Source organism: Spinacia oleracea, chromosome 2 (assembly GCF_020520425.1).
Source record: "Spinacia oleracea cultivar Varoflay chromosome 2, BTI_SOV_V1, whole genome shotgun sequence".
In the NCBI taxonomy this organism is placed as follows: Eukaryota; Viridiplantae; Streptophyta; class Magnoliopsida; order Caryophyllales; family Amaranthaceae; genus Spinacia; species Spinacia oleracea.
The window spans coordinates 68,821,701-68,845,106 of record NC_079488.1 but is presented as its reverse complement, the minus strand read 5'-3'; the positions used below and the strand labels follow the sequence as shown (position 1 = coordinate 68,845,106).

The window sequence follows — 23,406 nt, the reverse complement described above, 5'->3', positions numbered from 1 at the left end:
TGTAAAATGTTTGCTTGAGCTTAATATATTCTCCTTTGCTTGCTTGCCAAAAAAAAGGATGATTCATATGTTGATTTATATTTTTATAATCTATCCAAGCTAAAACCATTAAATCTTCACTCTCTCTCTCTCTCTCTGGAACTACCCCTTCTCTCTCTAACACCCTCAAATGAAAGCTACATGGTAGAAAGATTTTATGAGAAATTAGGTATTGAAAGTATTTATACTAAGATAATTACAAGCCAAAATAAAAGCTAAAAGAAAATGTAGAAGTCATTGGAATTGGGCCCGGGAAGTTGCACGACCGGGGCGTGTCCAAGTCTTGAGAAAGCATGTCCGTGCTCCATCCGTGCTTCGTCCGTTCTGGAAACTTATCTAAAAAAATGCCATAACTCATTTTCTACTCATCGAAATCAAGCGTATGACTACTTGGAGATGACCTACCACCTCCAACGTGAATCATCTTCATATATTGAGTATATATAAAAAGAGTCACTACAAGGGAATTTATAGTTGCATTTATAGGGTTGTGATGAATGCATACAAAATCAATTAATTCGGTAAATCTATTTAGATTTTATTTATCCAAACATTTAATAATATTTCAATCAAGTTCACATGTAATTAATGTTCATTGAGAATCAAAGGTGATTGATATCATTGAACTTGAATTTCATTACAAAATAAAGATTTCTTATTGGCTCTCGCAATTAAGTGAATACTTCCTTAATGTTTAGTATATAAAAACATTAAATTAATTGAAATGAGATAATTTAGGTAAAAATCTTGATCATGAAATGATCAAAAACCAGATGAGTCAAATGACTTAGCGCACAAGATTTTTGTTTTGAAAAACATTGGTTTTAAGAGCATTAGGTAAAACCAAAGTGGGGTTAATATATCGTAATTCCACTCAATTAAACTAGAGGGGTATCAACACTCATAAAATCAGATTTTCTATTATACCAATTAATCAAGGATGCACGAGGCACATATGGTTTCAAAACAAATATGAACTCACTGAATTACGCTATTATGAGTTCTTGTTCATGCCCTTAGGCTAACCAATGAGTGCTCTTCTCACTTGATCGACGACATCTAGGTCTCATGAAATTCACACACAAATGTTTTCTGATGATGTTTTGGTAATACCAAAAACATTTCAAGAAGCATTTACTCTTTCACGACCAACTATTTTTTGAACTTTTCAAGCAACATTCTTTATACCTAAAATTCTATCACATATATATTCTAAAGAATAGATAGAATGCCTCAGTCAGTCTCCAGGCAATATAATGTCTGATAGTGCAAGAACAAGAGAAAAGACTAAATATTTATTATCCTTTTAAACTCCAAGTAGAAGCATTATATTATTAGAAATTAGAAATTAGAAATTAGAAATTTATCCTTCCAAATTCATTCACTTGAAGTAATAAATATAAAAAAAGTTCGATTCTCTCAGTTGGTTATAATTTTAGACTAAAGTTACTAAATTATCCAGTTTATTCAAGTTATGCTTAAATCACACCATTTTGGTTTTTTCAATTTTGGATTAACTAAACATTAAGGAAGCATTAACTTAATTGCAAGGGGTGATAAGATCGAACACTTGAATTTATGTGAAAATTCAGTTAAGGAGTTTGGATTTTGTTTTAAAGGTGTCTAGATATCAATCACCTCAGATTCTCTATGAACCTTAATTATATGTGGATTTTACTGAAATATTATTAAATGTTTGGATAAAGAAAATCTAAATCGATATACCAAATTAATTGGTTTTGTATGCATTCATCACAGCCCTGTCAATGCAACTATAAAATCCCTCTCAAAGGTGTTCTAAGATCACCACCATTCTCCCAAGACTTCTCTCTCGCCTCACATCCTCTCTGAACTCAAGATGAATAAGGATCAACTACGCCAACAACTTGTTGAGTTGAGACAATCCATGTTTGATGAGGTTCAATTCTTTTCGAACTCTACTTATTTGATTTCTCAAATTTGCAATGATGATGCATGCTTTATATATATATATATATATATATATATATATATATATATATATATATATATATATATATATATATATATATATATATATATATATATATATATATATATATAAGAACTTAACTGAAGTATATATATATATTGCTTCAGTTAAATTCTTATTATGTGATATTGTTTGTACAATTGCATAAGTTAATCAACTAGATTCTCAAGATCTAAATTTGAAATTGGTATAGACTTTTGATGCATTATTTACTTTAGTAACAAAAGATGTTATATCTTTACATAAAGCTTAAGAAATGGAATAACACTTGCAAAAATATGTGCATATCATGTAAATAAATAAACCTTAAGATCATTGAAAAGTTTGTCTTAATTAGTCCCTACAAACAAAATCTTAGAAATTAATCCTATTGATAAAAGTTCATATGAGCTAACCATGTAATTAAGTAAGGCTTTTCCAAGGGTCTCCTTCCTCTTCCCCCCTCTACCACCAATCAATTAACAACGCATTGTTCTAATTTTTTTCTGTAACTTGTTCATCATGATAAATCAAATAATGAGAATTAAATTTGAAAGAACTATGTTTTAATTAATTACTTTTCTGGTTTACTTGAATAAAATAAGACTTAGTTTAAAATTAAAATAAAGTAGTATATGTGATTACCATGAAAAGTTATTGAGTCCTTATTTTCTACATGCAGGGAATTTTGAATGAATATTTTTTAACTGTGGAGATGCTTGAAGATACAAACCCTAATTTTGTTGAGAATACAATCGGCACATACATTTCTTCATCAACTGCCTTCATGGATGAGTTGGAGCAACTCTTGTAACTAGCTAGAAACTTAACTCTTTTTTTTCTAATTTATTATATGGTTTTTCTTTTATGCAAAAATTGCCTATTCATACTAGGCAGTCTTACACTCCTGTTTGAAATTAGTTGTTAATAGGTGTGTGCAAAAATCTGTCCTGACAGAAAAATAGATCGGACCAGACTGGAGACAACCGTTCTGGTCTCCCATTCCAAAAAAAAAAAAAAAAGATATCGGTCTTGATTCTGACCCCACCCAAAACCTTTTTAAAACTGATTTGGATCGGATTGATTTATCCTTAAAAAATATAAATATAAACCATTTATGAATCCAATTCCCTCCTTTCATATCGGATTTTAAAAAAAAAATATGAATATAAAAGACGTTGACCAATAAGTTTTCTATATTCTAATTTATTATATTTTGTAGGAAAAATTTGAAAAACAACGAAGGTCCAAATTGGTCCGATTCGTGTTTGGTCTAAGCACAAACGGTCCGGTCTTTGAATCTTGAATTTTTAAAATTTCGGTCTTCAATTTGGTCCAGTCCGGATTTAGACCATTGGTGAACCCCTTTAATTGTTATGGAGTACATTTCAAATTAAATTTACAACATGGATTTAAAACCTGAAAGAGGGAATATATATCATTTTTTTTAATGCAGAGAATATGTGTGCGATAGGTGTTAGATTTGAAACCCCCCATCCCCATTTATAATTTATATTATACTTATAACTCATACAAAAAAATAATTAAAAAAAAAACATTATTTTTGCGCATACTTAAACAATTTTTTTCCAGGGACTCCAAACCCCTTGACCTTGCCAACGTGGAACGCCTGATTCTAAAACTAAAGGGAGGTAGTGCTACGTAAGTGACAATTTATTACATATGTAGTATGTTACAATCTTTTATATTCATACCAATTGAGGTTGGCATGAGTGGTTAAGGGCCTCTTGCTCCTTAACCAAGGTCTCGGGTTCGAGCCTTGGGAATGGAAAAAATCTCAACTGGGAGGGATGCTGCCCATCGAGGTACCCATGCAAACTCCCACGGGAGATTACCTCGCCGAAGGCGGTGGGAACTCCTCGTAGTAGAACCAAAAAAACAATCTTTTATATTCATGCTATCACATGCTTGTATTTAATTTTTATTTTCCTCTGTCCAAAAATAATTGGTCTTACGCTTAATTTATACCATCACACACTCTCAAAATAGCTAGTGAGTTTCTAAAGTTGTGGAATCGTTTCACTTTGCCTATGTCAACATTTTTTGTGTGTGTGTAAATGAGCCACAATGGCGGAGATGAGAATCGATCCCAGAATCATCTGAAACCGGGATGGAAGCTCTAACCAACTGAGCTATTCATCACTCTCCTTATGTCAACCTTTATGATGCACTTAACCAAAAGTTATATTCTCTTAGGACATGATGGAAATTAAAGCTTTATAGACAGGAAATTTGAGCTAATTAATTAAAATAATGACCCTTAATTAAACTTGACCTATTATTTTGAGGCGAAGGTACATAGTCATCGATCAACTCATCACTAATATGATTCAAATATGCCCATATTCGTTTATAATCCAATCAACTTTCTTATGTGCAGTATGGGAGTGGCAAGGTTCAACGCGATTGTTGGAGAGATGTTGGAAATTTTCAGGGCAAGAAATTATGATAGGTTATGATCAATCTAAATCTAATTTCATCTTTGTTTCAATTTGACCTAGTAATGAAATTACACAATAATCGTAGTGGCTTAGATTATGAAATAAAATAAAATAAGTCTTTTAATTAATGTATGCAGATTTTAAGTTTTTTATAGACGATTTCCTTCAATAATGCTTGAAGATTCGTAAATTTTCAAAATACGCTACTTTTCACTTATTTCCCACTCTACCGTCCAAGTCAGCAAGAAAGCCGGTCTAATTTTTTTTACAAAATCTACAATTAACCGCTATCTAAAACAGCGGTTTAAAGGGGTAAACCGCTATCTGAAATAGCGGCTTATGTATTCAATGAACCGCCATTTCAGGTAGCGGTTAACCCCTTATAAAACCATGCAGTTTTGTTATAAAACAGCGTGGTTTTGTTTTAACGCAAACCGCTATCTCAGATAGCGGTTTATACCATTGAACCGCTATCTAAGATAGCGGTTTGCTTTAAAACAAAACCGCCATCTCAGATGGCGGTTCAATGCTGAACCGAAAAAAATATACTTTTCTTTCTCCCTTGCTGACGTGGACGGTATGGTGGGAATTAAGTTAGAAAGTAACGTATTTTGGGAATGATTGGATCTTTATGAAATCTTGAAGGAAATCGCTTTTTTTCATATTCTCCCTCCATTCTATAAAGTTCATCACTTTTGCATTATGATCGGTCTCCAATACACTCCTTTCACGATTAATATCTGTAATTATGTATTAGTAAATATTATAATATTTTTATTTGAAAAACTTATATTGAAGCAAATCCAATGATATCCATCGGGAGAATATATTTTTTCTAATATCTTAAATACAAATTATGGCCAAAGTTTTAAAAGTTTTACCACATGAATAGCTTATGGTCAAAGTTTTAAAAGTTTGACCATATGAATAGCAAAAGTGAGAAATTTTATGGAATCGTAGGAAGTAGATCAAGCATAACAATTTGCTAAAATTTTACTGTATCAGGTTATATGCTGCATTTATGAGGATTAAGGAGGGACATGCTGCCCTGAAGTTGTACCTTGAACCTTATGCTGAGGTATGTTTTCCCTCATCTCTTACAAATTTACTTAACTTTTATTGGTGATGATCAATTACACATTTATACGTAGTATATGACTTCTTATCTTTATTAATGAATTAATTTTCCTTTCCTTTTTTTAAAAAATTACTTTGTACATGACTTCTTATTTACTTGTCTTTATGTTTAGCTATTGCGTTTGATAAGGATGGAAGATCCTCCCGATGAGGCATCAACCAACCATGAAGATGCCGAGAGCGTCGATAGCAATGATATTACGAGTGACTGAGACTCATATCTATGAGTAGCATCTCATTTGAGAAATAAGTTACAAAAATTATGAAATATTGTTTATTTGTATTTCATCTTATGGTATGGGATTTTCAGAAACAATATATGTTTATATCTCTATTGTAAGTTTTTGTTTTATTTTTTGGTTTTGTTCAAAGGTTTTATATGATACTTAGTTATGGACTTCTTTAAACAACGAAATAGTATCATTTTGCTTCTTCATCTCAAACTTATTATAGCTTCTAAAAGCATCTCTAATGGTAAGCTAATTTGACAATTAGCTAGTTATGTCACATAAGATTTCAAGTTATTTCATTGTCTAGCTAATTTATGCTCCAATAGCTAGCAAATAGCTTGTTATTTAAATTGGTCCTACTTGTTCCACTTGTCAATTATTTATTTGGCATTTGGGAGCTAGTTGTCAAGCAAATTAGCACTACAAGAAAACAACGAAATTCCGACCGCCAAAAGTAGTCGGTAAAATAGCATTTTTGGTCGCAAAAAAATTCACCGATTAAAAGTAGTCGTAAAAGGGTTGTTGGTGATACTGTGGTCAAAGTTTGGCCAAATTCTGACTAAAAAATAGTCTGACTAAAAAATAGTCGGTTAAGCTAATTTACTTGGCCAAGCTAATTTATTAGCTTCACTCAAATGGTCTAACTATTAACTTAAAACTTTTATAAAATTTCAAACTAATCCCTACCTATAACCATCGGAGATGCTGTTATGTCTTTGTTTTGGATGGTTTACTTTAATTGCATAATGCTACAATTTATTTTGTAGTAGTGGTGGTACAAAATAATACGGAGTACTAGTAGTATCTTAATTTTTTTTTTTTAGGGGATATATCTTATTAATTAATTATGTACCCCTATATGTGAAAAAAAAGTCAACTAGAAAAACATTTCAGACCCTTTTAAGTTCTAGGTTATAGGTTAGGTTCTCTTCACCTGGTGTGGTCTTATATGTTCGATTTGGTCTAATTTTTCTAGTATATGGTCCTATTCTTTTTGACCTGGTCTGATTCATCATAGTTTGGTATGGTTTAATCTGAAAGTCTTTTGTGAGTACCTTTTGCATTTTTTTGGTTTGGTTTGGTTTTTTCCTCTATTCTGGTTTGAATTTTCTATTTGATCAGATCTAATCTGGTCCGATTTTAACAAAAAAAAAAAGTTATACTATGTAAGCAATAAGAACAGGTGATGAGCACATAACCATATGCTTTTCACTTTATTCCGAGAATATTAACTCTTGTTAGAACTATATTAAACCAGATTCGACCAGATCAGGAAATTCATACTTGTATTAGAATAGATCTTCTTAATTTCATTTGTTTATTTCCAACATCTCATTTGATAATGTTATTCTTATGTCAGATCGAGTATATATTTTACGTACAAATACAACTAAGTCAAATCTGGAGAAGATCTGGATATATTGGGAAAAAAAAATCAGTTTAGACCAAACAAGGGATTAAAAAACCAGATCATAACACCTCATTTCGTGTAAAGAGAATGTAGCTAAGTCATCAATGTTAAAATTAGGCTCACACTTATGTAATGGGCCATGGCTATACAACTTCTCCCAAGATCCACTACAACTCAAGACAAATACATATTGTGGTAGTACAATATATATACTGCACATTTATGCATGGTATATAGGAGATGGTCTATTATACAAAACAGATAAATAGTGGGCTAATCTAATTAGTTTCCATACCTTAATTAAGTCAAGGTTTGTAGACTAGCAAGGTTGAAGAAAGCGCCGCGCTTGTGTTTGAGTTGGGTGTAGGTTCCACGCTCCACCACCGCGCCTTCCTCAACGAAGGCAATGGTGTCGAGGTTTTTGATGGTGTTAAGGCGGTGAGCCACCACGATGGTGGTTCGGCCTATCATGACTCTATCCAAGGCTTCTTGGACTAACTTCTCAGATTGCATGTCCAAAGCACTAGTAGCCTCATCAAGTAACAAAATACTAGGGTTTCTGAGTATTGCTCTTGCTATAGCAATTCTTTGTTTTTGACCTCCTGAAAGTTGTACACCTCTCTCCCCACATTCTGTTTGGTACCCTTCTTTCAAGGAGCTGTTTACAAACCCAATCAATTAGTTCTAATTATTTAGTTCAAGAAAAAAGGAAATAGATCAAGCTAGAAAGGAGTGTGAAAGGAATAAATGAAGCTAGAAAGGAAATAAATCAAGAAATGAATATTGTAAGGAAATAAATCAAAAAAGGATTGTGAAAAAAGGAAATAAATCAAAAGAAAAAAGGGATTTGATGAATGCATATTGTGTTCACATTAGCTAGGAATTGGTTTGGATCAGATTTGGTTCAGGCTGAGTCATATCTGAGTTATCTAAGTCACAAACAATGATATGGTTATATATTTCGTACTGTCTTTAATTTGATTTAGTGGCTAAAGTTGATATATAGTTGGATTGGATCAGATTTGGTTCAGGCTGAGTCATATCTGAGTTATCTAAGTCACAAACAATGATATGGTTATATATTTCGTACTGTCTTTGATTTAGTGGCTAAAGTTGATATATACTCCGTAGTTGGATTGGATCAAGTTTGGTTCATATTTGCATATATTTACATCTACGTACATACTCCGTATATAAATTTTTAAAACAAAACAATTTGTATATCATGATATCACGTGTTCTCTTACCTTGTTTTTCTATTAGTCTCTTTTAAAAAAATCAAAGCATTTTCTTCGCCTGCTTATATTTTCAATTTTGTTAATCATATTCTTATATTTATTAGTTTCACATTTCAATTTAAATTTAATTTTCTTCAAACTTTTTCATTCTTCACCGCTGTCTGTATTTCGTTTATCCTATATCCTTTATCAAAGGACCGAGAACTAACAATTTGAAGCCGATATATTTATTATACAAAATGCAATTCAAAGAAAAATAAATAAAATAAAGATGACATTACTTACCAAATGAACTCATGAGCATTAGCAGCCTTGGAAGCCTCAACAACTTCAGTCTCAGTAGCATCAACCTTGCCAAGAAGAATATTGTCCTTAATAGTTCCAGAATAAATAACAGGGTCTTGACTAACAAGTGCCATATGCTTTCTATACCAAACCACATCCAACTCTCTTATGTCAACCCCATCTACCTTGACTGATCCTCTATCAACATCATAGAACCTTTGGATTAAGGCTATTACTGTTGACTTCCCACACCCACTCTTCCCTACTAACCCAACACTTGTTCCTGCCTTCACTTCTAGGCTGAATTGTCGTAGGATCGCGCTCTCTGCTCGGGTTGGGTATGCAAAGTCTACCTTCCTTAGCTCTATTCTTCCTGTTATCCTTTTTAGTTTTGTCCCTGGTGGAGTTCCTCCTCCGCCCTGTATGTTACACAACAATTACAATAAAATCACTTTCTCTGTTTGGCAATTAGCCGTTAATTGTTAGTTGGTTTAACTAGCTGTTAACTGTTTATATTAATTGGTTTGATTAGGCGGTTAAATTAGTTGTTTGTGTAATGTGTTTGGTAAATTAGATGTTAGTTGTTTAATGTGTAAAATTAACGTTAAAGGCATTGATATAAAGTGTTGCAGAGTAAGATTGTAATTTTCCACAATATAGGACAAAAAGTTGTCTATCTTACACGAACTTCCTTATATCTCTAATACAAAAAGTTCTTGTATTGAACTTTTTCAAGATTAGTTTATGTTAGAATTAACTGATGCAATGGGCTTGGGCAACCCATGAGGAGGAGGAGAGTTGGACCACTTATAAGTCTAATAGAGGTTCCACACTAAAACTCATTAGCAATAGTGGGAGTGACTCCACAAACTTATAAGGTGGTATTTCATCTCCTATTTTTTCAATGTGGGACAACTCACATGTGGACAATAGGAGTTTCAACAGATTACAAAGATCCCTTTACAAGGCTATAACATTTTTATCACTCCCATCATTTAACTGAAGAAAATCATATTAGTAAAGAAAGTTAACAACTTTTTCTGGAGATTCTGAAATAGAATAGTATACAATGACTTTGATTGATGTAACATTAGTAAAGGAAGGGAAAAGAAAGGAAAAACAATATACTCCATATTTTTTTTTGTTTGGTTAGTGGAAAGAAATGAGGGAAAAAGAAAGGAAATTATTTGATAACTTTTCATTTTTTCCTTTATTCCGAATTCCCCCGATTTTGGGAGAAAATGAAATAGAAGATTTATTAATGATGTTTTCCCTTTTATATCCCAACAAATCCAAATTAATTTTTGAAACCAAACATAAAAACCCATATTTTTCTTTTTCTCTCAATTATTTTCTTTGGGATTCCTTTCTACTAAACAAAGCGGATGTATTTTCAAAGGTACACAAGATGCAAGTGATGTCAAACATATACTAACCTGAGAAACTGACGAAGACACCGGAATGTGAGAATTCCGATCGAGAATCTGAAAAACCGAAGCAACGGCAGCTGAACCCTTAGCAAGATCAGTAGTCATACTCCCAGCTTCTGCAATAACCCTACCAGTACTAACCAACACAAAGAAAGTCTTAAAAACATCCCCAGCAGAAATCTCTTTGTTTTCAACTAACTTTCCTCCATACCAGAAATCCAATGCCCAACACATAAATGTTAGTCCTTGTGCAGAACCCATACCAATCCCGGCTAACCATGACTTCTTTCTCCCCTGCTTTCTAGGCTCATTTTGTGCTTCATCAAATAACTCGAGTACTTTCCCTACACACCCATAAGAAGTCACTATCCTATGGTTATAAACTGCCTCAACCGCGATTTGTGTGCTTTGATATTGTGCCTTTATAAAGTTATTTGTTATGCTAGAGAGTAGAACTTTTCTTGTGTAGAAGCAAAGGATGGTGATGGGTTGGACCGCGATCATTACAAGCGCGAGCTTCCATGCTGTGACTAATCCCATTACCATTGCAATTGTTACAGCTGAAATGGTCTGAACTAGGAGAGAAACTCTGTCTGCTACTAAGGATTTAACCATTGTCGCCTCGTTGCTTAGTCTTGAGCATAATGCTCCACTAGAATTCTCCTCATCATCAAACCAAGCAGTCTCAAAACTCAGGATTTTTTCTAGCATTTTCAGGCGGATTCTCTTAGTGAGGCGCTCCCCCATGTAGGCAAAACTCGAGTGTTGAACGAGGTTGAATGTGATGGAAAAGATAGAAAGAAGTGAGAAAATGATGGAATAGTTTCTGATTCGCGCCTTCATTTCCTCGTGATTTGTTACAAAAAATGCAGATATCATTGAACCTATTGTTAAGGCATAGGTAGGTTGCACTGCGCCAAAGGCTGCTGCAGATAGGCTTCCGATTAGGCCTTGTTTCCACTCAGGAGAGTTAAGGGAAAGAAGCCGTGAAAATGAAGGTGAAAGTTTCTTTTTTGTTGATAGTTTTGAGTCTTCAAAATCAGGTAATGGTGTAGTGAAAACAACAGGACTTGATCGCGCAGTGCTTAGCCTTCCTGCACTTCTAGGAACCGAAGAAGTAACACCTGGTTCATAACCATGGTCAATGTCATTGCAGCTGAGTTGCTTCTGCATTTTTGCTAGCTTCGCGTAATGGCCATTGGTTTTGTGCATAAGGTCTTTGTGTGATCCCATCTCCATGATTTCTCCGTTGTTGATTACTGCAATTACGTCTGCATTTTTCACTGTGCAGAGCTTGTGTGCGACTACCTGATTATCGATCAACATGTAAGTTAGACAATCTTCAACATTTATGTTTAAGAAAATGAACATATATTATATATACAAGGAGTGATATCAAATGTTAAGTACCAAAGTAGTTCTGCCAAGTGAAGCTTGGTCGAGTGCGTTTTGAACTAGAGTTTCAGATTCTGAATCCAATGCACTTGTAGCTTCATCCAAGAGAAGAATGACAGGGTTCTTGATAATTGCCCTAGCAATCGCGATTCTTTGCTTTTGACCTCCTGATATAAGTGAACCTCTTTCACCAATCTATCACATTACACAACATGGATAGTGCAAAACAAAGGTTAAAATGATCAGGGTCGTCTTAAACATTTTGATAACATTTGATATAAAATAACATATGTACCTTGGTTTCATAGCCTTGAGGAAGTTGTCTAATGAAGTTGTGTGCATTTGCTGCTTCAGCAGCACCAATAACTTCATCCATAGTAGCATCAAGCTTACCAAACATGATATTCTCCTTGATAGAAGTGCCAAACAAAGCATGATCTTGACTAACAAGCCCCATTTTCCCCCTAATCCATTTCAACTTCAACCTCCTTATATCAATGCCATCAATCTTTACAACCCCTTCATTGGCATCATAGAATCTCTGAAGTAAGGCAATAGCAGTAGATTTCCCACTCCCACTTGCTCCAACAAGGGCAACAGTCTTCCCTGCTTCCACTTTAAGGTCAAAATCTTTGAGGATAATGGTATCAGGACGAGAGGGATAAGTAAATTTAACTCGCTCAAATTGTATCTCTCCTTGAACTCTGTCTAGAATGAGGCCTTTCGTAGCCTCACCATCGATTAATGGAGTCCGATGTATCCTCTCGAATATTCTTGATGCTGCTACTGAAGCTTCTGTGAAATGCTTCATTTCTGGGAGTGCACTCCCAAGTGATCTGCATCAATTAATTCACATTCATAAATTAAATACTTGTTTCAGATGAGGAAATCTTGCATATACAACACTGAAAATAATGTCTACTTACACTCCTCCCATAATAAATGTAACACCAGCAGCATAAATTTTGCCACCAGTTTCTCCATGGTACATAACAAGTCGACTTCCATACCAAGCAATAAAGGCCCATATAGCGAAAGCAAGCCCCGTACTTCCAACTGCCAAACCTTTCGCAATCCCTTGCCTAATCCCTAGCTTTAATGTTCGGTCCAAGATGAGAGCGTATTTTTCCAGAATTGTCTTCTCAGCAGTGAAGGAATACACAGTTTTGATAGAGCTTAAGGCCTCTCCTATAATGTTGTTGGCTTTACTGTATTCTTTGTAGGACTTTTTTGACAAAATTAGAAGGTATTTCCCATAGATCAAACCTGGAATGAGTAATAGTATTACTGTTGGGAATGCTACTATTGCTAACCTCCAGGAGAAGTAAGCAGAGAATGCAATTCCTGATAAGAATGATGATGAGTGCATCAAGAATATTGGCACCTGAAACCCACAAAAAAAAGCTCCAAAAGTTTAAACTTCATGGAAAAGTAATGGTAAATGATAAATGGTAATTGGTAATTGGTAATTGGTATGTTACACAATTTCTTTGCTTGTTTCACAACAAGTTCTTGTACGACCTTAACGGTCCAGTAACAGGACATTCCAATTAATTTATCGTACGATAACATGTTATATGTCTAAATGGCATGAGAATAAATGTAGTACGTACCTTCTCACTTAAAACTTCTTGAATAAGTGAAGTATCTTTGGATATACTATTCACAACTTCAGAAGTAGTAGCCTCTTGTGAATCAAAGAACCCAACCTCTTGCCTAAGTACGGCTTCAAGATACTTGTACCGAATTCTCAATACTTGTCGCTCACTTGTTTTGCTCCAACAGAATCCCTCTACAACCCATGTATTTTTCATGATCATACAACTAGAATAGACTTGTTTAGTTTATGTTTTGGAGTTGTTAATTAGTTAAATGTGTTACTTACCCATGAAAGCTAACACCATGACTGCTAGTCCCAAATAAACAAAGTATAAACTACACTGGTACAACAGCATCAAAAGAATTAACCATACATTAGTATAAGGAAGTGTAACAAATATCTACTATGGAGTACCAACTCCGTTTTATAATGATCTTTACAGTTATTGTTTGCACAAATATTAAGACAAATGAAGGTGATTGTGTAAAAAAGTAGGTGAATATAAATATAATAAAATATGGATAAAGTAAAATAGATGTGTAAAAAGGTGGATGTGTCATGTGTATAAGAAAATAAATAAATATTAGAGAAAATGAGCGGAAAGAATAAGATACTGAATTTTCTTGTTCAAAAATAATATAAAGCACAATATAAACAACACTATGAAACTAATTAAAATGAAAAAAGTAAATATCATTCTGAAACGGAGGTAGTATAAACACAATGTAAATAACACGATGTATATAAGTACTCATATTTCCTTAATTTCTTGTTAAAAAATAGTATAAACACAATGTAAATAACACGATGAAACGAATTAAAATGAAAACCGTGAAGATCATTTTGAAATGGAGGTAGCATCTTATTAAGGCGAGACACTAACCTTTTGGACATTAGACATGAAGGTATCAGCATTATTGTGTTGGTTTTGGCCAAAGCCTAGGCTATTCATAAGGCTGCTAGCAAAGACTAAGAGGCAGTTTATGGACATTCCATCACAAATAGCTCCAATGGCACCCGAAATCATTAGGAGATAATCGATCCAATCTGCATAATAAAAGATTGTTGTTATCCCCTTCGATTTTCTTTCCTTTCCACTTCTTCCTACTTTGTCTTCCTCCATTATTACTCTTTTCTCTTCTTCTTTAAGCTAGAGAGATATAGCAAATTTGTGATTGCAACAATGTCTTTTATTATATTCCCTGATCTTAAAAAGTAAAGAAAAACAAAATTAAAAAGTACTACGTAAGTTATAGAATTCAAAGAGACATGGGGAGTGGGGGTAGCTAGCTAGAAGCTATCAATTTGCTCAAAAGAAGGGAAATATATATACTTATATACATATAGTGATATAGCCATATGTTCATATAGCTAGGCGGGCCGGGCTTTCTATGAAAGCAACCTATAACAAAAATTATACTCAATTAAGCATAAGCATAAGCATAACCAATTATGTGGGGCTTCCAACAACCAAGCTCTGTCTGATTCACTTGATTTTGACTGAAATGAAATAATCTCACTTATCTTTAAAACTTGTATAATTAAATAGTCTACAAAAAATTAAAACTTATTTTTGTGTTAAATTGTCTTGGAAAAAATTAATTTAACTTATTTTGTCTAATTGTATATGAATTTATAGGAATTCATAATCTATCTATCTATCTATTACTATATTAATATATATTACTATATACTAAAAGATACACCAGAAATGACACGTGTCATGTCCTGGTGAGTCCTTAGTATTTTTATTTTTAAAAAAAACATTTAATTTAAAAATCTTTTGAAATATCTGATTTCCTGATTTTTTTTTTCTTATTTTTTTCTTTCTACTTAATATAATAAAAGTATATATGAAAAAATAAATTATGATTTCATTTATTACGACAAGGATAAAAAAATATATTATTACTGATTTGAAGAACATATATGTAAGGATTGGAAAAAAATTCACAGTTTATTTTATATTACTGTTTCTATAATGTACGTAGTAAGCTATTACGGAAACTCCGTAAAATTAAGCAAAATAGCAAAATATTTTTTTGATTTTCATATAAATTTTTCAAAAAAATGCATTATACTCTTAACCTACAATAGTTAATAAATAAATAAATAAACAAATTACACTGAAATGTGTTATTATACGACCATACCCAAACAAAAAATAAATTTTTATTTTTTATTTTATGTAAAACAAGTGTTAACAAGTGGGTCCAACAAAATTAATTATAAACCTGAAAGCCTGTTATATACCCAAATCTAGAAAATAGGGTATTATAACTGATATGGTTATCAAATCAATACCATAACCAAAAATTTGGATAGATCGAGGGTACGGGTGTGGTTACGGTACGTTACGGAAGCAGAAGTGATCAACGAAGACCTAAAAACGCAAATTATTCAATTCTAAAAGAAAATGATATCTAATAATTGTATAATAAGTTTTTTTTCTTATATTTTCCCAACTTAAGTATTTTTGTCGAAACGCTAAACTCCTAAAATCGCAATAATCATTAACAATCCAAATAAAATAATAATTTTCTTTGAATTTCCCAACATCCGTTGATAAAAATTGATTTTATTTTATTAAAAACTTCGTTTAAATAAATTATTCAGAACAGAATAAATATATTTAGTCTTATACGTGCATTACACGGGTCTTAACCTAGTTTTTTATAACAATAAGTCAAAATAAATTGAAACAAACAGACTCTTGATTATAATAATAAGCTCTAATTTACGTACTGCGTAATATGATTCAAAACAATTAATTGAGTACGAAGCACTTATTTCTAGCTATGGATTATGTGATTTCGTATTAGTAAAAATACACATCGATGAGACAAATGTAACAAGAATCAATACAATTTCTTTTTTCTTTTTCATAAATAGGGTAAGATATTGTCAAAAGTTAGTGAAACAAGGATCACAACACATTTCAGAAAGAGTAGACTAGACGATCTGAGTAGACTAGACGATCTATCTAACAAGAGGTATTGCGCGCATAAGGTGTACAATAAATTTATTGTACACCAATATAACTTTTACTCATTTTTTTGGAATTTTAACCTAATTTTGATTAACTTTTATATTAGTAAAAAAAATAGTTGATAGAAAACATTTTAAAGGTTTAAATGATTAATTTTATACATTATTAGTGATTTTGAAGAAATAAGTTTTACTAAAATGAAAAAACTTATCACTAAAAAATTAATAACTTTTACCTATATAAGCTTAACTTTTAAGCATTTTGTGTTAACTTTTACTTAGGTGTACAATATTTATTGTACACCCTTTGTAAATAAGAATTTGTATCTAAACAATTTTAGTGTTTTTTTTTTTCCAGTAAATGAGCTACGAGAAAAATACAAGTTATAAATAGGATAGGGGCCGAGATTCGAACTTGCGGGCTGTATTACGTACACATCCCAAATTACTGAATTAGTGTAAAAATACGGTCAAATTTTATAGAGAGACAAGGATCAGACCATATATTAAAAAGATAAAATTAACCTTAATAAATTAAGACCAAAACACAAGAGTACAAATAATAAGTCGACTTTATCTGACCTATGAAATCGAAGCATGTTTGCCCAGAAAGACAATGCTGCCTTTCATCAAAAATTGCCCATTTGCGGTTGGTTTTGTTCATCTTTCTGTTAATTTAATTAATTAATGTTGAGTGCTTTAATTAAGGGGATGCATTATGACCTTTCTTTGTTTTCATGTCGTTTAATTTATTGCCTTTACTTTAGTTCTTGTTAATTATATTATGATCCCGCGTCCCTTAATTGGCAGGAAATGCCATGCAAACTTCGTAATATGGTAAGCACTAATTAAATGTTTAATTAATCATCATTGGATCCTAGATAATCATAGGTTTACTCCACTGTATTTCATTCAACGGAAAACATTAATAAAGGAAACTGCTAAGATAGACTATAGACTAGATTTTTGCCTGTGCGATGCACGGTTCTATTAAATTGTTATTGTAATAGCCCTGATTTCCAAGCAGCTATTAATATGATATCAAGGGAAACTATCGTCTTAAACATGTTATTATAATTTCTCTTAAACCTAATTCGAGTTCAAGATCTTGAAATTTGATTTAATTGGTGAATGAAGTTGAATGTTTTTTTTTAATATTATATTTAAGATAGTCTTCGAATTGATTTCCGAGTTTAGCCTCGAGATAATTTATGGAATAAAATTCGTTTGAAGATTTGAGATTTTGTTACTCCAAAGAAAATCATTTAAATCGAATGATAATTGAAATTAAAGATTTTGTCTTAAGAATGAATAATATTTTTGCTAAGTCTTAAGAAAATTTAAGTTAGTTTGGAAAATATATATATATATATATATATATATATATATATATATATATATATATATATATATATATATATATATATATATATATATATATATAATCTTACTTAGATAAATTGGGAGTTAATATATATTTAAGCCTTTTGTAAAATGAACAAATAATTTAAATTTTCATTCATAATTTATAAACACAACCATTTCCACTCAAATTTTTGGATCCTCTTATTCTCAATAAATCAGGAAACTTCTCAACTCTCAACTCTCATTTTCTCTCTCCACACCTTCGACACTACTCTCTCTCTGTCGAGCTTCGCGCACCACCACCGCCTCCGTCGCACTCCATTCTCCCTCGCCGGTGTGCTTCTGGTGATGTGTGTGTTGTTGTGTTGTTGATTCTGGGCTTCTATCTCCTCTCCTCCCTCGTCTTGCTCCGTCGCCTGCCGCCGTCGCCGCTTCCGACGGTTGTCGTGACCTTGCGTTTCATCTCTACTGCTACTCCATTTATGTGGTAATATCTTCAGCCCTTTTCATTTCAATCAATTAATTAAATTTAGTAATTTAAAACCCCCAAATCACAAACCCTAACTAATTGATTTCTCTCTCCTCTTGTTGTGATGCGACGACCACTCCTCCGACGTTGTCGTTGTTGTGTTGGTGGTGTGTTGTTCTTGGTGTTGGAATGTGTTTCCCGATCTCCCTGCCCTCTCTTCAGCCCTGCCTCTCCGCTCACCTGAGCCGCCGCGGCCCTGCTCCCTGCCGGCGTGGTTGCTGCTTCTATTGTTGTGTATTGTTGCTTCTTTTGTTCAATCATTGCGTAACTTCTTGAGGGTATAATTCTATACCAAGATTCTAGTCTCTATTTTAGTTTACCAATTCAATTTACATAGCTATATAACTGATTATGAGTTGGATGATGTAAGGTTAAATTTTAGTTAATTAATTAGTTAATTTAGAATTTTAATTGGGCAATTCGAGCTATTATAGGTTCTGGAAGAGTCGTCTAAGTGATGATGTTATTAAGATTTCCATATTAATTATTTTTGATTTAATCTTACTTACAAATATACAAATTAAATATTATCGAACTATATTTAATTGAATATGATTCTATTCCAAATTAGTTTATCTATTTTTTTTTTATCGAAAGATTTAATTATGATATCTTATAAAACTTTGATGTATTACTTTCTTAATGTAAGAATTATTGATTAGGAAGGAAATGATTTTGGTTCTTTCGATTATCTAATTCCAATCTATTTCCTAACTAGTTTCGTGAAAGAAAATGTAACCATGGTTTCTTTTCTTAAATCTTTTCAAGCTAGTAAACATTATTTTACAATATCGAATGCTATAACGCTAGGTCACAACCCTTGTTTGACAAATTTGTTTTGTTTTCCTAAATAAGACTTAACTCTTTGGTAATTTTAAATGGATTTGGATATTAACTAAGAGTTTCTAAAGGAAATTCAAATGTGTTTCTAGTTCGACCTAGTTAAATAGGTAATATAATTATGATCTTAATCATTATCATGTCCAAGTTCATTTCTTTAAGGAGAATGTACTCCATATTGATCCTAAACTAAGTTTTCTAAAAGCATTCAAGGTTCAAAAAGGAATTCAATTAAAGTCCATGGGTAGTTAGAATGAGATTTCGAAAGGTTTAGTAGGAAGAGATCAAAGAAATATTACCTTAGACTCAATACGATTCAAGTGAATAGATTATTAATTCGTGCCCTTGCTTGTAGAGGTAGGCTATTGAAGAAATGATTAAGGAAAATAGAGTTGTGAAGTTAAGCGGGGATTGATGATCAAGTGTATAGATCTTAGAGCTATTGGACTTTGGAATTCAAGATACACATTGTCTAACCATCTTCCGTATTTTAAATTATAATTTTTGTGGATTATGACAAATCATTAGCAATATTACGCGTTATATGAATGTATGTTTTAAATTGGGATTTGCAAATAAACTTATGAAACTTGTTGATTTTCTACTGATTTAATGAAATGATTATTGATTTCATTTATTGACTGATGAAATGAAACGGTTTTGAATTTGCAATTGCTTGTGAGCGGTGATTGAGCTAAGAATGTGTTTTCTAGGAGTTGAATCTATTGAGAGTTGAATTTGTGAATGAATTATTGTTATGATTGATCATGGAGTAGGAAAATGAATCCATGAGGTCAAGAATCATATAAAAAAAATTTAAATACAATCTAGGGTGTTAATGGTTAATCTAGGTAAAGATAAAACTCACAAAGTCATCAATTTCACTTGAGTCCATAAAGTGTTTAAGAGACGAGTTTCTAAGGAATCATTTCGAGAAGAGTTTACGATTATATCTCCAACTCACCTTTATTTGGGATTCCGATAAAAGTCGTATGCTATTATTTAAATTGTGGAATATGGAATGTAAGCTAGTTTTAAACAACAATAAGGCGTTTTAAATGAACTTCAGAGCTGGAACGATTGAAGCTAAAGATGTTTTCAAATTTGTTTTAAGTTCTTTAAACGACAGTAGCTTGCAAAAACAAAGGAATATTTTACAAGTTCTAAAAAGAGTTTTAATAAGGAAATGATGTTTTTTTTTATATAATTAGAATTAAGTTAAAGTGTTTTAAAACTAGTTAATCTATAAGAAATTAATAGTTAACCTTATAGATAATAAAAATGGTTTTGATTTAGTAAAATTGCTTTAATATAAATGAAAAGTTGTTAATTGTTTTATAAAGACTCATTTTAGGCACACTAAGCTCACCTAGTTAAACTTAATAATTAGGATTAAATAATTATTGCAGTTTGAGTACTATAACATGGAATCATACTACAATATAATTAATGTTTAGAAGGTAATGATATTTTTGTTATTGTGAAATAATATACTAGCAAGCTAGGTTAGGAGTTACATTAAACTCGAACAGGGAATTGTCTTAATATGGAGTTCGGTTTGTCATAAGTTAACGAATGGTAAATAGAGAAATATCTAATGAGTCTAACTCAAGGTAAAATTTATGTGAATTTTCTATGTGTATGGTAACTAAAATTCATGAATTCAGTTAATTGAATCAAAGGCGATTGTGACAAGATATGTAGAATTGAGAAAGAAGCTGATACATGATTGAGGGAATGAAACTTATGTTTTGAGAAACGAAATTATATAGATTAGCATCAAAGTAATTATGTATGGGGACTTAGCTGTGTATGGGTGGCGTGATGCTCACATGCGATAGTGATAAGCATTCGTCTTGCAGGCGAGTGAAATGCTCGTAGCTACCGTCTTGCAGGCGAGTGAAATGCTCGTAGCTGCCGTCTTGCAGGCGAGTAAAATGCTCGTAGCTATTGTCTTGCAGGCGAGTTAAATTCTCGTAGCTGCCGTCTTGCAGGCAAGTTCGATACTTGCAGCTGCCGTCCTGTTTAGTCTTGCAAGAATATTTGTTAGTAGGAGGGTGACGACCCCCATAGTTTAGAGTCAGTCGGTCATGATGACCATAATTCGTATTCGCTTTCCCCGAACATAAAATGTTATTAGTGAGTGTATACTACCTATTAGAGCCATGTTGGTTTTGTGAGTGAAATGATACCATGTGTATATTGGAACATAATGAACCTATGTATTGGAATTATGTCTATAAGAATATTGCGAAGCAAAACTTGGAAATGTTTTGGCAATGAGTGTTACATTGAGTTAAGAATGTATATATTATGATTTTTACTTTGTGGCATATTTCATGGTTTGAAAATGGTTACATTTGGAGAAATATATGGGCTGTCATTATGAATAAGTGCCAGATAAAGGATGATAAGAAGTGATCAAGAATATGAAAATAATTAGATGAGTGATGAGTCATGGAACTAACCTTTAATGAATTGTGAATTTGGAAGTGATGTGAGGAAATTATAATATGTGGTTATTTCGTATTCTAAACTATTATTTGAATGATAATGACTTCGTGAAAGCGTGAAATGAATCTCAAATGAATTGTGATGCTTTTATCAAACGATGTTTTCTAAGTAATGTGATTTGAATAAGTGAAGTGTTTTCCAAAATGATCATGAAACAAAAACTAATACTATTTGAGCCACCTATCAAATGCATTTCAGGTTAGATAATGTGTACTCGTTTTCCCTGATTTTGTTCTATTGAACCTGTCCTGGTGGGGGCAGGGTTAAGATGTTTTGCAGGTAACAGGAATCGAGTCTAAGTCCATGTTGAAGGTGCCTAGAGATCTCCAAGTTCCCTAGTATGTCAAGGCGGGGTTATAAATTCTCTAAGTGTGACTTCTTCTGTTTCGAGTTTAGTAATGTGTTATATTATTCCTCTTAAGAGTTTAATTTATAGTTATGGATTCGTTTATGGTTTGGGTTGTAATTAAGCAAGACATTTGAGTTAAATTTTTCTTAACTTAAGACTAAGTGTGATAAGAAAGCCGCTTGTTAAGGGCGGGCTATTACAGGTGGTATCAGAGCCAAGGTTGATTTTGGGGTCGTTGTGATCATCAAATCACGACGTTTGAGTAAAGAAATATGTTATTAAAGGTTTAGGGGAATACATGATTTGTTTTGGGTGATAAATTATAATTACATTGAAGTTTTGGAAATCGATTTGGAACTATGAGGTTGTTTAATGATCAAGAATATGAGTTGGAAAACCAAGTTGGATTTAAGAATTCGTATCATGGTATGGAGATATGAATAAATCTCTAGGATTAGAGTAACTAACTACAAGCATATAATGATCGTACTATGGTTATGAAATTATTTTGAATTGTGGAATAGGAGTTAGTTTCAGTAAGTAATTGGTTGAGGTATATGTGTGGTAACTCTATTTTGGCTTAATTTAGTCACGATTATGGAGCATTACAAAACAGTACATAAGAATTTATGCTTGGTATTTGAGGAATTGAAATGGGTGATAAGAATTGAGTTAAGAAAAATTTAAATTGTAATTTGAGAGTCTAAAGCGCTTAAATCAATTCAGAGAAGAAAATATTTACTTAGGAAGTTAAGTATAGGAAATCGAGTAAATGATAGCGAAGTGCTATTTATAGAGTATTAGGAGAAAAAGTTTGGAATCATATTATTGTGGTGGAAATATATCAAAAAGGGTGTGAGAATTATTATAACTAAGAGGAGTCATGTTTTGAAATTTCTAATCTAAGGGTTTTGATTCAAGGATCTCGAGATATTCCATTAAGATTATGAAATATTGAGGATTTAGGATTTAAATTATAGCGTGAGTTAGATATTAGTAATGTATTGGGATCATGATCGGGGATTAGAGTTTGATTTATTTACTTGTTTAATTGTTTCTTTACTTGATATGTAATTGTGGTTCCGTTAGTCGCTTATTTGAACTATTAGGATTGAAAATCAAGTACATATGTGTCGAGTTTGGGGAATTAAAGTCGCGAACGTACAAGATGAATATTGTACTTGGGGAATAGTATAACTAATAGAGGTAACGATCCTTATAATCTTCTTATTATTTTAACAGTAACTCTAAGATTCCTATTTGAACTTTTGGAACAAAAATCCATTTCAAAGAGTATTTAAGGTTTCAACCGAGTACTTCCAAAATTTGTTTGTATATTGTGGCTGAACTACTTATATAAAGTACCTTCCATTCAAGTATTCTTAATAGAAGTTGTGTTTCTACCATAAGTCCGATTTCAATCCTAGTATCTCTACATGGTTCCTTTATTTCTTTAATGGCTTCTTTCCATTTGACTTAATCAAAGCGTCAACAATTCTACTACTCTGGAAAATTTTGATCGAGAAAATGGTATATAACTCATTTCTATATAAGCCTACTCTAAATTCTTTCTCTATAATATGGTCAAGTATTTCTATCTTCAA

General features: G+C 32.3%; 2 protein-coding genes across 3 annotated transcripts; one reads left to right on the top strand and one right to left on the bottom strand.

The window, feature by feature from the left end:
• Nucleotides 1–242: 242 nt before the first annotated feature.
• On the bottom strand, nucleotides 243–14,525 carry LOC110805073 (putative ABC transporter B family member 8). 2 transcript variants are annotated; one of them, XM_022010675.2, is made up of 10 exons: nucleotides 14,101–14,525; nucleotides 13,503–13,557; nucleotides 13,231–13,409; nucleotides 12,544–13,001; nucleotides 11,913–12,453; nucleotides 11,633–11,812; nucleotides 10,229–11,530; nucleotides 8,793–9,211; nucleotides 7,565–7,927; nucleotides 243–375 (listed from the first exon to the last, which is right to left on the bottom strand). In XM_022010675.2, the coding sequence occupies exons 1-9, from the start codon at nucleotides 14,338–14,340 to the stop codon at nucleotides 7,570–7,572; spliced, it is 3,732 nt and encodes a 1,243-aa protein (XP_021866367.1). In that variant the 5' UTR covers nucleotides 14,341–14,525; the 3' UTR covers nucleotides 243–375; nucleotides 7,565–7,569. The 2 variants fall into 2 exon arrangements, with proteins under 2 accessions (XP_021866367.1, XP_021866366.1); XM_022010674.2 differs by lacking the exon at nucleotides 243–375 and having other exon boundaries at nucleotides 7,316–7,927; nucleotides 14,101–14,524.
• LOC130467502 (uncharacterized) lies at nucleotides 2,706–5,840 on the top strand. Its single transcript, XM_056836021.1, has 5 exons — nucleotides 2,706–2,839; nucleotides 3,623–3,691; nucleotides 4,431–4,502; nucleotides 5,497–5,569; nucleotides 5,742–5,840. The coding sequence occupies exons 1-5, from the start codon at nucleotides 2,706–2,708 to the stop codon at nucleotides 5,838–5,840; spliced, it is 447 nt and encodes a 148-aa protein (XP_056691999.1).
• Nucleotides 14,526–23,406: the final 8,881 nt, after the last annotated feature.